We start from the raw sequence: 16579 nt of genomic DNA, 5'->3' as shown, positions 1-16579 counted from the left end.
AGCAGGAATTAAAAACCAGGGACTACCGCTCTCTCAAAAGCAAGATTTTGCAGCCTCCGTGAAGGCAGAGATGTCCAGTTCCTGCTGGATTCTGTGGTCAGAATGGGAGCCTCAAGTGCTCCAGAAGACGAAATTCGCTCAGCTGATGCCATTTGATATCTAAAAAATGCCAGCAAGCTGCTGTATACCACTATCCCACTGTGCTAGTGCAACCCCCCCAGCCCCCACTCTTGGGAAACTCGGCACTTGGTGCGATTTCCCCTTCCTGGCCCACACGTCCCACCTTGTCAGGTACAGACTGTGAGGCAGTGTACCAGAATGTTAAGGCACTCCCTTAACGCACCTGGCTCCTGCTCCCCCCGTTCTTTGGAGACAAAGAAGTGTATCAGAGCATTGAGGTACCCCCTTAATGCACCTGGATCCTACTTTCCTGTTCTTTGGGGACAATAATGACAATCTATCACATCCTGACAACCTATACCTATACTTCCTGACAACATCTATACCTAGACTGAAAGAACATTAATGTGTCTCTTTGACACACTTGGCTCCTGCCACCCCCCCCTTTATTCCTGGGAACAGGAATCAATCACCTCCAGACAGCCCAATACACCTGCACTTGGGCTACAGCCCACAGGTGGGGGTGATGCCAGAATTTACCAGAACTCCAAAAATCTAGCAAGTTCTGGGCCAGTGCAACTGGTGGAAAGCACCACAGTATTACAGCATCCAAGGAAGGGAGAAATGGAAAAGTACCTGACAAAAATCAATTATCTCAGACCCTATAAATAGCGATTCTATGCAAGTTAGTTTGAGCTCTCCTGGATCGCGGCGGAATGTGGCCAGAATCTACCCTGGGTTGGGACACCCCTTGAGCACAAACTCCTTGAGGATTGTCTGCCGACAAGGCTGACAGAAGGCCAGGGTGAGCCTCAATTATTGCCTACTGAAGAGCATCGATGCATTGTACTTACTCTATACTCAAAGGGGAACATTTAAACTGTAGGCTGGGCTCTTCCATTCACCTCTCACTGGGTCCAAATATTGAATCTCGTCATTCTCAAATCTGTAATTAAGTCACTATTTTGGTCATATATATATATATATATATGTGCATATTCTACTGAATCACTTGTTAATCTTCAAATTGGTAAATTATTAAGTGCTACTAAAATTTAACCTTTGATCTACCTCACACCACTAATAAATTTTTAATCACTATGAACTCATAACTGTGTCAAAACATTTCATCCACAACACCCAAAAATGCAAAAGGTAGATGACAGTCATCCTTGGAAGGTTTGGACCTCAGTAAAGGGTGAGATAATACACACCCTTTCCAAAAAGCATGGCCAGTCCTCTCTTCAGAGTGGTATTTCTTAGCTGTCACTGGGCCCACAGCTGTCTACTTTAGTGGCAAGACCTCAGACACAGCCTACTCCACAGAGCTCCTGGGAACTTGGCAGCAGCAGTGGCTTTATTCTTCTTCCTTATAAGGAGGATAAATTCACCTTCAACTTTCAAAGGCAGGTACTTTGCACATCTGTATCACCCTCATCTCAGCACTGGGCAGACTCCTGCTGCAAACTCCATCACTCCTCTTACCAATAGGAGGTAAGGACTTATATAAACTATTCAGCCAGGCGAAGCAACAGCTGTGATAACACAAGGATCGCTGCCTGTGTATTTATAGGCATAAAGACAGTCAAAGGCTTCATTCAGGTAATTTCAAGGAAACTGCACAGACACACATACACATTGCATTTATTAAGTAGTACAGTGGAAACTTTACCCTGACACGTAAGTTAAGTGTGTAACTTAACCTTTTTTTTTTTTTTTTTGGGGTCCCGGAAAAAAAATTTTTTCACTGCATTTCGTAGAAAGTAGCAGAGGGCCTCTTTAACTTAGTTGAGATCAGAACTGTGCAATGCTTTTACTAAAAAATGTGATAAAGACAGTCAAAGGCTTCATTCAGGTAATTTCAAGGAAACTGCACAGACACACATACACATTGCATTTATTAAGTAGTACAGTGGAAACTTTACCCTGACACGTAAGTTAAGTGTGTAACTTAACCTTTTTTTTTTTTTTTTGAGGTACCAGGAAAAAAATGTTATCACTGCAGTTCGTAGTAAGTCAGCAGAGTGCCTCTTTACTTAGTTGAGATCAGAACTGTGCAATGCTTTTACTAAAAAATGTGAGAAAATTATACACCAAGGGGAAAAATGAGTATACGACTGTATTGTTCCAAGAAGTGGTGGTTTCCTCTCGGTTAGTTGAAGGTGCAAGACTGAACAGTTCAATGGAAAACTCCTCCTAGGAGAGCATTCCCTGCTACCAAATCAGATGGTTGGAGATTGAGGGCAAAGACAGCTTGATACAAGTGCAATTGACATGACAGGATGCTGGGTTTTTCTCAGATGACTACAGCACACAGGCAGATCAGATGGTGACAACCTGCAGCGAAGCTGCAGCCAGAAGACAACTGACATTCAACTAAAAATGGGGAAATTGTTTGGTGAATGAAAATAAACAACTATGCAACAGTGGGGATTAGAAGAAGGCAGGTCAGGAAACTTTCAATGCATTTCCAAGATTCAGTGAGAGCTGAAACACCAACCCTGGTCAACACCTTGGACACCTTCCACTACAGCTTGCTCTTGGGGATGTCCGAGTCCATCAAGTGTCGCCAGAAAAAGGCCTGTATCCTGTGCCACGCATCTTCTTGAGCTTTGGCATGTTCCCTCCATTGCCCTCCCCAATGCACAAACATCCCAAGCACTTTGTGGATTGAAGCCTGGCATAAAGGCAAGTATGGTGGCTCCAAGAGGTGCCCTGCTCCAGAATAGGAGCAAAACTCCACTTCCCGTCCATATTGCCGAAGGCGCTGAACAGCATCCTGGCAATAGAGGTCACTTTTCCAGTTCTTGTCATCCAGTCCGGACAGGAAGAGGAACTTGGCCACAGATCTCTCCACTGGAATGCGGCAAACCCAAGTCGCTGGGTCCCTGTGATCATCTAGGACATCTGAAAAATCTATTAGTTCAGACTGGTCATTGATCTTCATCCTCCCCAAATCATATGGGTGGGCAGGAAGAGTGAAGCCATCCCCCTGCAGGGGAATGAAAGAATTAAATCCACTTCCAGATATGCTGACAGCTGCCTTGATGCCAGGTAGAAATGTGGCTATAGAAAGGGCTAGATCAGCTCCTTTAGACAAGCCCAGAACGCCAATCCCAGTATCTTTCACCTGAAACACAGTTATGAAAAAAAACATTATCAACTATTCCTTATTTCCTGGGCTGACATAACATCTCCAGTACTGCTTCCTCACTCCTCGTTCAACTAAGACCACTCATATTTTACCTCATCCCTCTCTTTATTCTGGTTACCTCACTCCTTTATCTATTCCTTTGCTGAGCCTCCAAAACAGTGACTATGAATTCTACAGCTCCTCAAAATGTTTCTTCATGTAGCAATTTTCCTTTCTGGTGACTTCTACAGACAAACCCTCTTTGGTCCCTCCACATCCTAGCTAGACACTTGGTCTCAGTATTGTATCTTCTACTGCTCCTGCCTCCAAACTACCTCAATCTTCTCTCCTCAGATCCCCTTTGGAAAACCACTTTTTCATGGGTTTACTTGCATTGGTTTTCTTTCATGCCATTGTTTTCTGATACTCTCCTACAGTTGACTCGGTATCTTCTGTTTTGCCTTGGAACACCTAAGGTTTATTACACCTGAGGCTGAATAAGCCCAACAACTATTTAATATATTTATAATGAAGGCTTTTTTTACCAAATTCATTTTGCAACGTGTGCCTTGTAAGATACTCTGGAAATTTCAGAGGACCATGAGAAACAAGACAAACAAGCAAGGCACAATTCTGCTCTCACTCTGGTTACATTCCTGGTGTCCACGAGCTAAAGAATATGTAACTTCTTGAAATGAATACCACACTAAGTAGCATTCCATTCAAAGTTTAAATGCTACTTAATTTCTCTTGGTCTCCCTTGGTTTAATTATGATGATATATGGCTATAAAGTGTCCTTCTCATCCCACATACCTGTTCAAATACAGCCTCAGTTTCTTAAGACATGGCACAATTTCCAGTCCTACAACCTATCGGATTCTATTGTGAAAGTGTTTTATTGCTGTCTTGTGAAACTCACTCAGAATCAAAAGCCTATAACATTTCAGAAATAGTAGAAAAATTCAAAGGATTTTTTTTCCCCCTCTAAAATCTTGAAAGATGCAGAAGTAGTGGAAAAAAAATATAAGCAGTGTTGTGCTTCTAATGCAGGAACTATCTTAATTTAATCTTACCCAAACACTGTTTTGCACAACACTCTCTGCATTTTCTCTGCAAAACCAGATATCCAACCACTTGCGAAATTGCAGTTGAGGTACCTGCTTTTTCATTTCTCAGACCATGCCATTTTTCAGGCAATGCTGTCTCCTTCTAACACCTCAGACACTTAGTTGCATTCAGTGACTTACAGCATTTCAAAAACAGCATTTATAAAATTGGAAAATAGCTTCCAGGCTGAGCACCACAATTTGTCTCTTACCTGCTGCTGCTTCTGCAAAAAGTTTACAGCTTCCTCAAAATAGTCCAGTTCAAGAATCTCTGGCATAGCAGGGAGATCTTCAAAGGCCATGTAAGCAACAGCCAGAGTCACAAAGCCTCTGCTAGCCAGAAGACTTGCTCTGTATTCAACAAGACCTCCTCCAGATCCATACAAATCGATGAGCCCAGGGAATGGACCAGCTCCTGCAAGGAAAGGTGTGTATGTATATGTATGCATATATATCTATACACATATACACATTGGCAGATCAGGACAGCAGCTGTCAAAAGGAAACCATCCTCTGAAGCTTTCTGTGGAGATCCTAATTCTCAGGCACACATACAATCACCTGTAAGAACACTATGTCAGATATTTCTCTGTCTTAGGAACTCACTGTAGGAAGTTCCTATGTTGAGCATTCTTCTCACACCATGAATATCAGCTGAAATTTGCCTAGATGTTCTCAGATCACTGGAGATTGAGGAACAAACAGAAGTGCTGTGTGAGCTATGTTTCTTTAGGAGCTATGCTAGCAGGTTGTCTAGGGAGGGAATGCTTCAGGTGTGAAATGCACCCACAAACACCAGCACTGACAGTGAACTCAGGGTTCAGTCTGATCTGTTAACTACCAATGGGCTTCTCAGCTCTCCTCCCACAACCATAGGACCTTCCTTTCATGCTGCTGCTCTGCCCATTCTTACAGACAAACTCGCCTTAAAAAGATTTAGTTTAGCAGCATCTGTAAGGGACTTTTTATCCATTACAGAGCAAAATATTAATGTTCAAATACTGACCAAGAACATTAACAGTTCAGAGGCCAGAGCAGCTTTATACAGGACCCAGTCTCTGCACTGTCTCCATACAGAGCTGTGGAATATGACACCTGTTTAATTAAAGACCTTGCTTTTCTCATTTGTTTTCCATCTTCCTAAGTAGCCCATGTAGTCAAGCTGCTCAACCAGGTAGAGACTTCTTTCTTTTGCTTTTCCTTAGCCAAAGAGGGAGACATTGAGACAAGACCAGAGCCTGCAGGAAGACCAATGGCAGCTGCTGAAGCAGCCTAGGCTAGTTGCAGCCCTGAGTCCAGTGCTCCCACCTTGTCTCTCCTCACCCCTTGGCCACAGCTATCTTGTCTCACAGCTCTGCTGAAGACCAGCAGCCTCTCTGTCCTGTCAGCCCAACAGAAGAGCTAAGAAACAAACACACTATTCCCCAGAGTTCTCACTGCAAGAGAGGTCCTGGTCCCCCTCAGCTAGAGCAAACAGGACATGCCTCATATCACCAACTGCTGCCTTCCTGGCATTCCCTGCCTCAGCACTTGTCCTGTCCGGGCAATGCCTCCTCCTCCCTGCTCTGCTTCGAGGATCTAAGTAGCTGAACCAAGCACAGGCTGAAGGCTTTTGCTGAGGTTTTGCTCTGGGTGGCCAAGAGCATCCAGAGGCCATGGGGCACATACAGTACGTGGTGTAAGTCACACCTGGAAAACCAAAACAGAATTTGAACTCACCAGGAGGGAGGAAGAGGGTTGCCTTCAGACGACCTTCTCTGACTGAAATCCTCTTCACTCCCTCTCCTAAAAACCACCTCTCATTGGTGCATTTTGCCAGCAAGCGGCTCATATCCCCGTGGCCCTCATACACTTCAAAGTCCACATAGAAAGGTGTCAGGACGTTCCTCTTTGCCAGCCGCTTATAGGGCGCTTTAGACTGCAGCGACCACAGCAGCCCCATCGGCTCCACTCCCGAATAGCTGCCTCCCAGCGCAGGGGAGCGGCTCAGGTCGAGCTCGCCGCTGCTCCCAGCTCTGTAGCGAGCGTGGGCTTGGAAAAGTTCCCCACCGTCGTCCAGCAGGCTGGCTCGGAGGGTGACCGCCTGCTGCGGCAGCAGTCCCGCCACGCAGATCCGCACAGGCTCATCGAACAGACACCTCGGGGAAGGCAGAACCGACACCTGCACCGCCATCCCAGCTCCGCTGCCCTGCTCGTGGAGCTGCGTGAAACACGATCCTCGGCAGCCTGAGCCTTCTCAGGTTTATAAACTTTGCCCAAAGTCCAGGAGCAAGGACCGTGACCGCTTCCTTCAGCCGACAAGCTCGGGCAGCTGGGAGGTGTAGTTCAGAGCACGCCTCCCTCCACACACCCTGTGATTGGCTCCTGGTCTTACTTTTGATTATAGAGGGACATTAAGGTAAAAACCCCAAGGTGACAAAGAGATACTCAAATCGCATTTCCCCCTCCACAGTGGGAAAGTCCGGGTTCTATTGCAGAACTGGCTTGGATGCCTTTTCCAAGTGAGCACAAACAAGTTTTTGGGGAGAGGGGAGAGGGGAGAGGGGAGAGGGGAGAGGGGAGAGAGGAGAGAGGAGAGAGGAGAGGGGAGAGAGGAGAGAGGAGAGAGGAGAGGGGAGAGAGGAGAGCAAAGAAACCATTATCTTTTTTCTTCACAATAATCAATCCTGTCCCAAAGGTATCTGCGTTTTCCTAGTTAATACATAGAAAATACATTTTTCCCTATATCACTACTGTTTCTATAGAACTGTTTGAAGATTTGATGACAAATACCAACTTTTGGCTTTCATAAACAATAATACTCCATTTTTGCAATACACTGAATAGCCTTTTAGTCCTACCCTATGGGTCTCAGACACCTAGGTATTCTTATCCTGTTCTGTGGAAACACAAATTGGAATTCAGCCTGCAGAAAAAGGCTCCTGGTTCACACAATTCATCTGGCCATGTGCTAGGCAGCAATGAATGGCAAATAATTGAACTAATCAATGACCCTACAGTCTGCAGAATCACACATCATGCCACAAGACTGCAGATGACGTGCAGTTTACCTGCAGATCTGGCAAAGCAACTGTAAAATCACTGCTCAGGATGTAAGAGAATGTGGGTACATTTAAATACAACGGTGGAAAAAAACCCCAACAACTAGCAACAGAACCATGTAGCTTAACATGGAAAACAGCCAATGTTGACTTTTGCATATCCTCCTAGATATCCTCCACCCATCACATCATTTGAAAAAAAAAAAGTAGGAAATTAGTATAGAAGTAAGCTTTTAAACTGACCTTTTATTGCAGAAGTTGCAAATTCTCACCATGAAAACACCACAGCCACTGAATTCAGTGAATTACAACTGGACAGGCCTTTCACCTTAAGCTGAATGCATGTGCAGGACTGATGCAGCCTGATGCAGGTGGGTGGCAGAGCAGATTCTTCCTTGCCCACTTGGGTTGTCATGAAAACAATCTGTAGATCTGAACAAACAGTCATGGCTTCTGTTTTGGGATTTCCAAACCCTGGATTCCCTTCCTTCAAATTTTATTTTGCCCACTGGCACTAAGGAATCATGCAAATACCTAAAAATGCTATTTATCAAACCTTCTACTTACTAGTTAAAAAACATGGTCGATTGATTTGGACTCTGAAATCAAGTAAAACAGCCATGATCTGTTTCACAGACATTGCTGTGGATAATAATGTTCAGTTCTTTTCACTTGAATGATGTTTGTAGCCCAGTCATAGATGCTGATGATTGTATCACACCAGAAGAGAGACCAAAAGCTCGAGTCTCCCATCTCTGTTATAACACTTCCACAGCTTTGGTGAGACAGTCCAGTAGTTGGTAATAGCTGTACTTGAGGTCATATTCCATGTCATACCAATAATTCACTGAGGAGACAAGAAAAGGGAAAACATTTCTAGGGCTGGAATGTAATCATTCACAAAACAGCTTTTCCTTCCTACTGACTGAACTCTGAAATGAGCAAATCTTTGACTACAGCCACAAATAACGTAAGCAAACATTCCAATTCTTCAAGAGGGCTGCCAATGTAACCCTGCCTTAACCCAAACAAACTCCTCTTTCTACTCTATTCTGGGGATTTCTTGGAGCTGAAGCTGGCAAAATGTTTAGGAACAGAAAATGTATGCTTCTATGTAGACCAAAAATACCAAATATACTGCAAAGTTTAACACCTGGATAGGAACCTCTCTTCTTCTGAGTGTATAAAGGATGGCAAATTCACTACTACTGCACAATGATCATCAATTAGTGCTTTGATTTTGCTTGTAATTTTAATTTTGGTGTACGTCTCCTAGAAAAAAATAAGCCAAGCAGTACAATATTGCACTAGTGGTTCTTGGACAAGGATACATTCTAGCTTCAGACATTCACTGGACCAGACCCAGGGAACATTGATTTTTTGCAAGTGTATACAGACTACAGGGCAGTTAACAGACTAAAGGCCGAATAAACTTGTCAACTCTGGTATTTCTGTTAGATAGAGACAAGAGCTTGTAACTGGAAACAACTCTACTTTTTCTAAAAAATCTTTAAGGGCTGATGCAGCAGTACATTGCAAATACTGAAAAAAAAAAAAGGAAAAAAAGGGCTTGCAATATTTGCAGTGTTACACAAATACTACTGTTATGTTGTTCAGAATATTGTATTTACTCTCCCTGAGCAGAAAGGAGTATTCCAGATACAGGACAGCAAAAAATTCTTCTTCAAACCTTGCAAAACCTACAGGATACAATGATAATACTTTGCACCACCCCTCCACCTGCACTAAATGAGCCATGCTTGAAATTCTGGAACTCTCTTTGGGAAGGAAAAAAAGAGACAGATGATGATAAATCCTATGAAGAAAGAGATAAGACTTTTGATAAATCCCAGGGAACAGTAACACAAGCATAGGCTTATCAGCAAGGTAGGAGACTGGGTGGGAGTAGAGTACAGCTAACATGACTATAGCCTATCCATCTTCCACATTGTGTCTCCATCCATGCCTAAAACTCATACACTTTCTCGTTTCCTCTTCTTCCCCTAGACCCTTTTTTGCCAATGCAGTAACAGCAGCTGCAACACCCAGCTTCTTTGTGAAAAGTAGGTAGCTGATCAAACTGCAGAGAGCAGGCTAGGCAGACAAGCTCCTTAGCTCAGGGTTATACACAGAAACTAGATCACAAACACCAGATTAACCACCCTTCTCCAGACTTGAAAATTAGAAAGACTTTCTCTTCTGCTATATCCCTAGCACTTGTCAACAATGCTATGAATTATAAGCAAAAGATACTGCAAGGAAGTAGCCCAATGGCATCTGTTGAGATAGCTACCTCCTCCTCAGGGGGGGCAGATAATCTTAAAGGGACCTTTAGTCCCAGTTATGCTTCGTTGAGGAGTATCTAGCGGCACACAGACCACAGTCCAAAAACGTATCTAGAAATATTGTATATTTTACCTGCTATGCAGCCATGTGATTGCTGAACATGATGGAACCAAAGAGAAGGCAGGTATAACATCTCACCAGCTTTCACTGTACACTGCAAAGGTTTTGTCTGAGCATAGTCTGGATACAGTTCCAGATTCGGGTTCAATGGGTCCAGGGGGATCCAGGGCACCTAAAAGCAAGACAGTATGTATATGGTACTGACCCTGGCAAAAAAATTCCAGTAAGCTTCTATAAAACACAACTGGGAACAACACTTACTAGGTTACCCAACACATATTTTGTGTGCAGAACAGGTACACCTACACATCTTTCCACATTCAACTGGGAATAGGTCACCGATGCAAAAATTTGCCTCCTTTAGTGAAGCATTTATCATTAGGGAAAAGGTGCTAAATGTCAGCCATGAAATGTCAGGCTCATTACATGCTTTCAAAACAACTCCAGCCCCTAAAGTCACTTGTTACTCCTGCATTCAGTACTTCAGTATTATCTATCTGCCACACTCTTTTTAGAAATTCCTTTCTTCTTCTAAAGCTCTCTGGTCCAATTTTGTTCCCAGAAGCTAAAACCACCTTTCCTGCTGGGAAATTCCACTGCCTGCATTCATTCCTTCTATGCCCTACAGAGTTATAAACCTCAGCACTCCACTTTATTGTGGTACAGCGAGATTCCATCAAAAAACCCCAGCTGAACTTCAGCTACAGCATTAGTCACACATTGCAGTGGCAAAATAAGGGAGATAACATACAAAAGGCTACTGACTTTTTGTGAAGCACCTCTGGATCTATACGTTTTAACCAAATAAATATTGCTCCTGCTATGAAAACACATTTTATTCATTGGGACAGATGTTCTATTGCACTGGGTTATACTGCTGTAGAGCAAAATCCAGCCTTGAGTAGAGAGGGTCAAATGACAGTGAATGCAGAGGAATCTATTTCAGTCTTACTGAAATAAATCAATTCTCCTAGAGAAACTGGCTACATACGGCTTAGACTAACATACCCATCACTGGATAAAACATTGGCTGGCTGGGCCCAAAGAGTTCTGGTGAAATGGGAGTTAAATCCAGCTGGTGGTCAGTCACAAGTGGTGTGTTCCCCACAGCTCAGTTTTGGGGCAAGTTGTGCTTAATATATTTATCTATTAACTGGATGAGGGAATCGAGTAACCCTCAGTAGGTTTGCAGGTGACACTAAGTTGGGAGGGAGTGTTGATCTGCCTGAGGGTAGGAAGGCTCTGCAGAGGGACCTGGATATGATGGATCAATAGGCCGAGGCCAATTGTATGAGATTTAACAAGGCCAAGTGCTGGGTCCTGCATTTGGGTCACAACAACCCCAAGCAACACTACAGGTTTGGGGAAGAGTGGCTGAAAAGTTGCCCGGGGGAAAAGGACCTGGGAGGGTTGACTGACAGCCAGCTGAATATGAGCCAGCAGTGTGCCCAAGTGGCCTAGAAGGCCCACAGCATCCTGGCTTGTATCAGCAGTAGTGTGGCCAGCAGGAGTAGGGAAGTGTCCCTGTGCTTAGCACTGATGAGGCTGCACCTCGAGTACTGTGTTCAGTTTTGGGCCCCTCACTACAAGACATCAAGGTGCTGGAATGAGTCCAGAGAAGGGCAACAAAGCTGGTGAAGGGTTTGAAGAACAAATCTTATGAAGAGTAGCTGAGGGAACTGGGGTTGTTCTGTCTGGACAAAAACAGGCTGAGGGGAGACCTTATCCCCCTCTACAACTTCCTGAAATGAGGCTGTAGTGAGGAAAGTGTCAGTCTCTTCTCTCAAGTGAAATTGCTTCAAGTTGCACCCAGGGAGGTTTAGATTGGAAATCAGAAGAAACTTCTTCACTGAGAGGGTTCTCAGGAACTGGAACATGCTGCCAGGGAGGTGGCTGAATCACCATTTCTGGAGGTGTTTGAAAGACAAGCAGATGTGGTGCTTAGGAATATTGTTTAGCACTAGACTTGGCAGAGTTAGGTTAATGTTGCTCTTGATCTCAAAGGTCTTTTCCAACTGAAGTGATTCTGTGATTCATTTAAAAGTCTTTTACTGTATCTATTTAAGTCTGATACATGTTAATGGTATCAATGGTTTCACATGTGCAGCAAAAATCCTTTCTGGAAGCTGGGTATCCTTTGCAAATAGTAAAATGCAAGCGAAATATCTAGGTATTTTCTTTCCAGTAGAGAAGAATTTCTAGATATCAGTCAGTATGCTCAGTCTGAGGGCTCAGCAGTGCCCAAAACTATTTTTTAATACACTGATTGTTTTCTTTGTATATTTTTTTACCTTATCTGCAGTCTTCTCATCCACAATTTCAAATGAGCCATCTTCTGATACCTGGTAGGTTGCTGGCTGATAGAGCTCTGGAACAGAAGGAATTAAATGCTACAACTCAGAGTAGTTCTCCGAGAAACTAATGGCAGAGCACGACACACTTCCATCAAGTAAAAGAAAAATTAAGACAAAACCATTTTCAACTTACTGTCCTCCCCTATGTCCATTTCAGTGTTTATCTAGTTTCTTTTTTTTTTTTTTTTAAGCCAGCCTAAATACTGATATGCCTTCCTGTTTGGAATTCCAACCTTTTTTCTTCATGGGAATTATTCTCCATAAAACCCATTTTACTCCTGGTCCCACATTATTCCAGTAACTGTCTTGTTTCCTTTCCAGAAGTCATACATGCATACCTGACAAACATAGCATTCTGCCCTTTTCTTCTCACGTCAGTCTAGAAGACATCACTCAGGAGAGCTATTAGTGACTTGTGGTCAGGCTTTTACTTCTAATTTTATCCAATGGGGGTCATCAACTACTTCAGATAGGCTTGCTTTTCCTTTATTGCTTCAGCATACATGGTTTTCTAAGCCCTCTCCCTTGAGACAGCTTCTCTCTATCTACCTGATATTCAAAGAGATGGAGTCATCATTTTACTAGATGCTATAAAATGTGTGCATTGTCTCTGTTCCGTGCTTCAACACTAACTTTTACAAAGCAGGACTCATATGACATAGAAGTATTTCATACATTCACATACATATGACACCGTGAGACAAATGAGGTTGTTCACTGTGGAAAAGAGAATACTCTGGGGAAATCTTTCAATAGATAAAGGGGACTTATGAGAAAGGCAGAGAAAGACTTTTTACCAAGGCCTGTAGTGACAGGATGAAGGACAACAGTTTCAAATTGACAGAGCATAGATTTGGCTTGGATATAAGGAAGAAATCTTGCAGTGAGGGTCATGAGACACCAGAACAGGTAACCCAGAGTGTGGATGCCGCTTCCTTGAAAGTGTTCAAGGCCAAGATGCATAGGGCCTTGAGCAGCCTGGTCTAGTGGGAGGTGACTCTGTCCATACAGAGGGGTTGTGACTAGATGATCTTAAAGGTCCCTTCCAACCCAAACGTTTCTAGGAGTCTATGATTTCAAGGTTGTAAACAAAATAAGTATAAACAAAATACTCTACCATTGCACAAATCCACACAAAATCGTATTAGTCTACTCTAGCACTCTGCATTCACTTAACCTGAAGGTCTGAAAGTCAAAGAACTTTATGAAACATAAAGTTAAGCTGTCCTCTAAAAGATGACACTACAAGTAATGAACTATTACTGTGCACATCAGAAAGCAATAAAAAGAAAACGGGCAAAGTGATGTAATGCTGCCATAAGAATCTCTTTTTTCATTTCTCTGGGTCCCAGCGATTCAGTTAGTAACTTGAATATTTCATTAAGTTACAACTTATTTTTCTGTTTCCTGGATTTTTATCTAGATAAAAGAATGAACAGCGAGAATCCAAACCTGTTAAACATCAAATATGACATGCTACAAAACTGCCAAGATGCTTAAATTTAAATCTTCTAAAGTTGAAAAGACTGCTGTATCAATGAATCTGTTCTTTCACAGGACTAGAAAACCTGACCTCAGAATAATGTTTGTATTAAAAACTACGTGCAGCACAAAATAGGAGAGATTTCTGTTCATACTGGAAAGCACAACACTGCATGAACATCAGAATGTTACCTCTGCTTCCTTTTTCACATCTTTCAATATTTTTAGTCTCTCCTCTCTACAACCTTCAGACATACTGCACAGGAAATTATGTACCATATGGGATGAAGGGACGGTCACTCGGTGGATGCAGTAGAAAATGTTTCTCTCCAGAGATCACACAGTACAAGTTCTCATAATGATCTTTATGTACTAGGATTGAAGAAAAAAAAAAAAGATGTGGAGAAAGAGACAAAAACAGTATTATTTCCTTCACTATGCCAAAAAATAAAGTAAATTCAAAGCCTTGGCTTGCCCTCTTATTATTAGGCTACTTCCTCCTCTTGCAGCCAGTGGGCATAGAAATTAACAATATAATGTTGTAGCAAGTGTTTTCAATGAAGCAAATTAAATTGTCAGTGCCTTGCGTGACACAATCCCAGGTAGATGTACCCAGAGACAAAAGCAAGAGGCTGCAGAGATGCAAGAGAAAGAATGTAAAAAAGCAAATTAAATTAGAACTGCTTTGTCAGAAAAAACACACACAGCCCTACTGAGACACTAACTCAAAGCAGGCTCAAAACCTGTGCTGAGAACACACAGTGCTATACTATACATACAAGATGTCACAGCAGCTGATTCCCCAAGCCAGAAATTCACAGCATCAGGTTTCCTCCCTGTATGGTTAGGGAATAGAGAAATGTTATAAAGAGAAAAATAATTTGAAGTGTTACATTTAGAAGCATTTTGAATAATTTTCTGCCAAATTCTGCCCTTCAACTTTCTTCGTAACCATGACCAGTTTCATTGCCAAACAGCACTCTGTGAGCAGCAACAACCTCCTGCTACAATGGAAGCCACTGTAGTGCCCACCAGACTTCATGGCATAGTAGTATGCATCCCCAAATCAATGGTTACAGCCTTCAATTTCCACATTCTGAATCCCTAAGACAGCCCACAGAGAAGCTGCAGCATGTCTACGTACAGTTGCAAGAAGGTGAGATCACAAAAAAACACATTGAAGGAAAGACATGCTGTAAAACAGAAATCAACTGGAACAGATCAGCATTTAACTAAAACAAAAAATCTGTAAATTTTACCAAAGGGGGTGGGGACTGTGTGTTGTTTCACTCATTTGTTATGCTAGCTTTGGTAGCAGCACTGTGCATCCAAGTTGAAATGTGACTCTACATCACAGAAAAGCCACTATATGAAAAGTGCTATATGGCACTATCACCATGTGGTTTCATTTGTGATGGTCTCAATGCACAACTGAGATACTGATTCTGGAGTAGCCCAAACCCAAAACTTGGGATTACTCTATTCAGTATTTTACCACTTCTGCTTGCCAAGGGAATTAAACCAAAGTGAGCTGTGGCACTCAGAAACAGAACAAACACTACCATGTACCTAGCATGATTGTTTTAAAGCTCCATACAAAATATTTACTGAATACAGGAGAAATAGGTTTACCAAGTGCCTCACTCATCCATGGTATGTCAGGCTGCACATCACAGACAAGTTCAGGGAACTCCTCGGTGAGGTTTGAACACTGCTTCTGCACATAAAATACGTTGGGAGAGGTCACTTTCTTCTCCACAATGTCCAAAAAGTCCATGAAAGGCATCTGGCGCTCCTCTGGCATGACAAAACGGTCCCGAAACACCGCATCTGCATAACCATTTGGTGTTACTGCCACACTCACTACCTTGGGACCTACCACCTCCCTGCAAAACAAATCAGATGTTTATAGCCAGACCTGCAGTTGGCCAAGATATTAGACACTGATTACTTTATATATAATGTGTTTCATGAGCAGCAAAAATAAGAAGCCTGGCTTTCCATGGATGGGCGTCTCTAGACTAGATTTTCTATCTGACAAGGACTCTGGCATTCTGCTCCAATTGCTCCCTACAGTCGTGGCAACTGTAGTGCTTTTTACCTCTCTAAATTCTCTTGTGTCTAACAGGTAAGTTCACAAGGGAGCTTCCTTCTCCTCGTGCAGGCAGAGGGCCCTCTTCAGCCACTTCTTTTCAGGAATTATGGTGAAACCTGATTTCTCAGGACCACTCAATGCAGTCATATATGGGTGGCCACATGTTGAAAAGCAATAGCAGAGGGAGAAAGGATGGACAGACACACACATGGTTGACCTAACAGCCCTTATTTGTGTGAAAAATTCAATGGTAAACCCATAGATTTTAGGTCTAATCAGAAATCTCCCCTCATGAAAGAACATTAAAAAAGAAAAAATCACTCATTTAAGAAGAATTTTGAAAAAAACCACACACAAAATCTCACACAAGTCAGTCTGTCCTTACAGTGCTATTGCCCCATGCCAACACACGGGAGCTTCATACAGAAGCAGGGAGGAAGCTGAGCTAACCTGAAGGATAAAGACAAGGGCCTTTTACTCTGGTCAGCTGAAACTGACCACCAGCCCTGCTCCAAAGCCGGCTCATACCTGAGGTAGGCTGAGGTCCACTTCTTCAGAGCTGGCCAGTGGCTGATGGCGTTCTGAATTATACAAGGCTTATTTGGACTCACCCATTCTCGATAAAACTCCAGCGGGGATGGAGGCCTATCAAGATAGGGCACAGAATCTGTCCACCCCAGCTCTGCCCAGGAAAACAAGAGACACTTTAATTCAGCATCCTGAGAGAAGCTCCCTCTGCTAGCACACACTCGGCTTAAAGCAAGGGGTGAGCGTCCCCTGGGTCCAGAAATGGCTCTGTTGGAACCCTGGGGCTGTTCGGGAGGGCCCGGGTGCCAGAGGG

General features: G+C 43.1%; 2 protein-coding genes across 2 annotated transcripts in view; both read right to left on the bottom strand.

The window, feature by feature from the left end:
- The window catches only part of LOC104390477 (cytosolic phospholipase A2 beta-like), an 84975-nt gene that overhangs the window by 62872 nt on the left and 5524 nt on the right, over positions 1-16579 (bottom strand). The window contains 6 exon segments of the mRNA XM_009999615.1: positions 12099-12175; positions 13920-14015; positions 14423-14479; positions 15276-15529; positions 16267-16426; positions 16429-16442. Coding sequence (XP_009997917.1) covers positions 12099-12175; positions 13920-14015; positions 14423-14479; positions 15276-15529; positions 16267-16426; positions 16429-16442 — 658 coding nt within the window.
- On the bottom strand, positions 2648-6533 carry LOC104390437 (acyl-coenzyme A thioesterase 1-like). Its single transcript, XM_009999576.1, has 3 exons — positions 6080-6533; positions 4573-4775; positions 2648-3250 (listed from the first exon to the last, which is right to left on the bottom strand). Exons 1-3 carry the CDS (start codon positions 6531-6533, stop codon positions 2648-2650), a joined length of 1260 nt encoding a protein of 419 aa, XP_009997878.1.

Source organism: Chaetura pelagica, unplaced genomic scaffold, assembly GCF_000747805.2.
Source record: "Chaetura pelagica isolate M959 unplaced genomic scaffold, ChaPel_1.0 scaffold55, whole genome shotgun sequence".
Classification (NCBI taxonomy): Eukaryota; Metazoa; Chordata; class Aves; order Apodiformes; family Apodidae; genus Chaetura; species Chaetura pelagica.
Note: the sequence above shows the minus strand (reverse complement) of the source record. Positions and strands in the feature narration are given on the sequence as shown.

Excerpts from the sequence above, each read along its gene's own strand:
- LOC104390437 (XM_009999576.1), bottom strand. The coding sequence starts at position 6,533 with ATGGCGGTGCAGGTGTCGGTTCTGCCTTCCCCGAGGTGTCTGTTCGAT. Across the intron at positions 4,776-6,079 it reads AACCCTCTTCCTCCCTCCTG|GAGCTGGTCCATTCCCTGGG; the intron begins GTGAGTTCAAAT and ends CTTTCCTTGCAG. Across the intron at positions 3,251-4,572 it reads TTTTGCAGAAGCAGCAGCAG|GTGAAAGATACTGGGATTGG; the intron begins GTAAGAGACAAA and ends ACTGTGTTTCAG.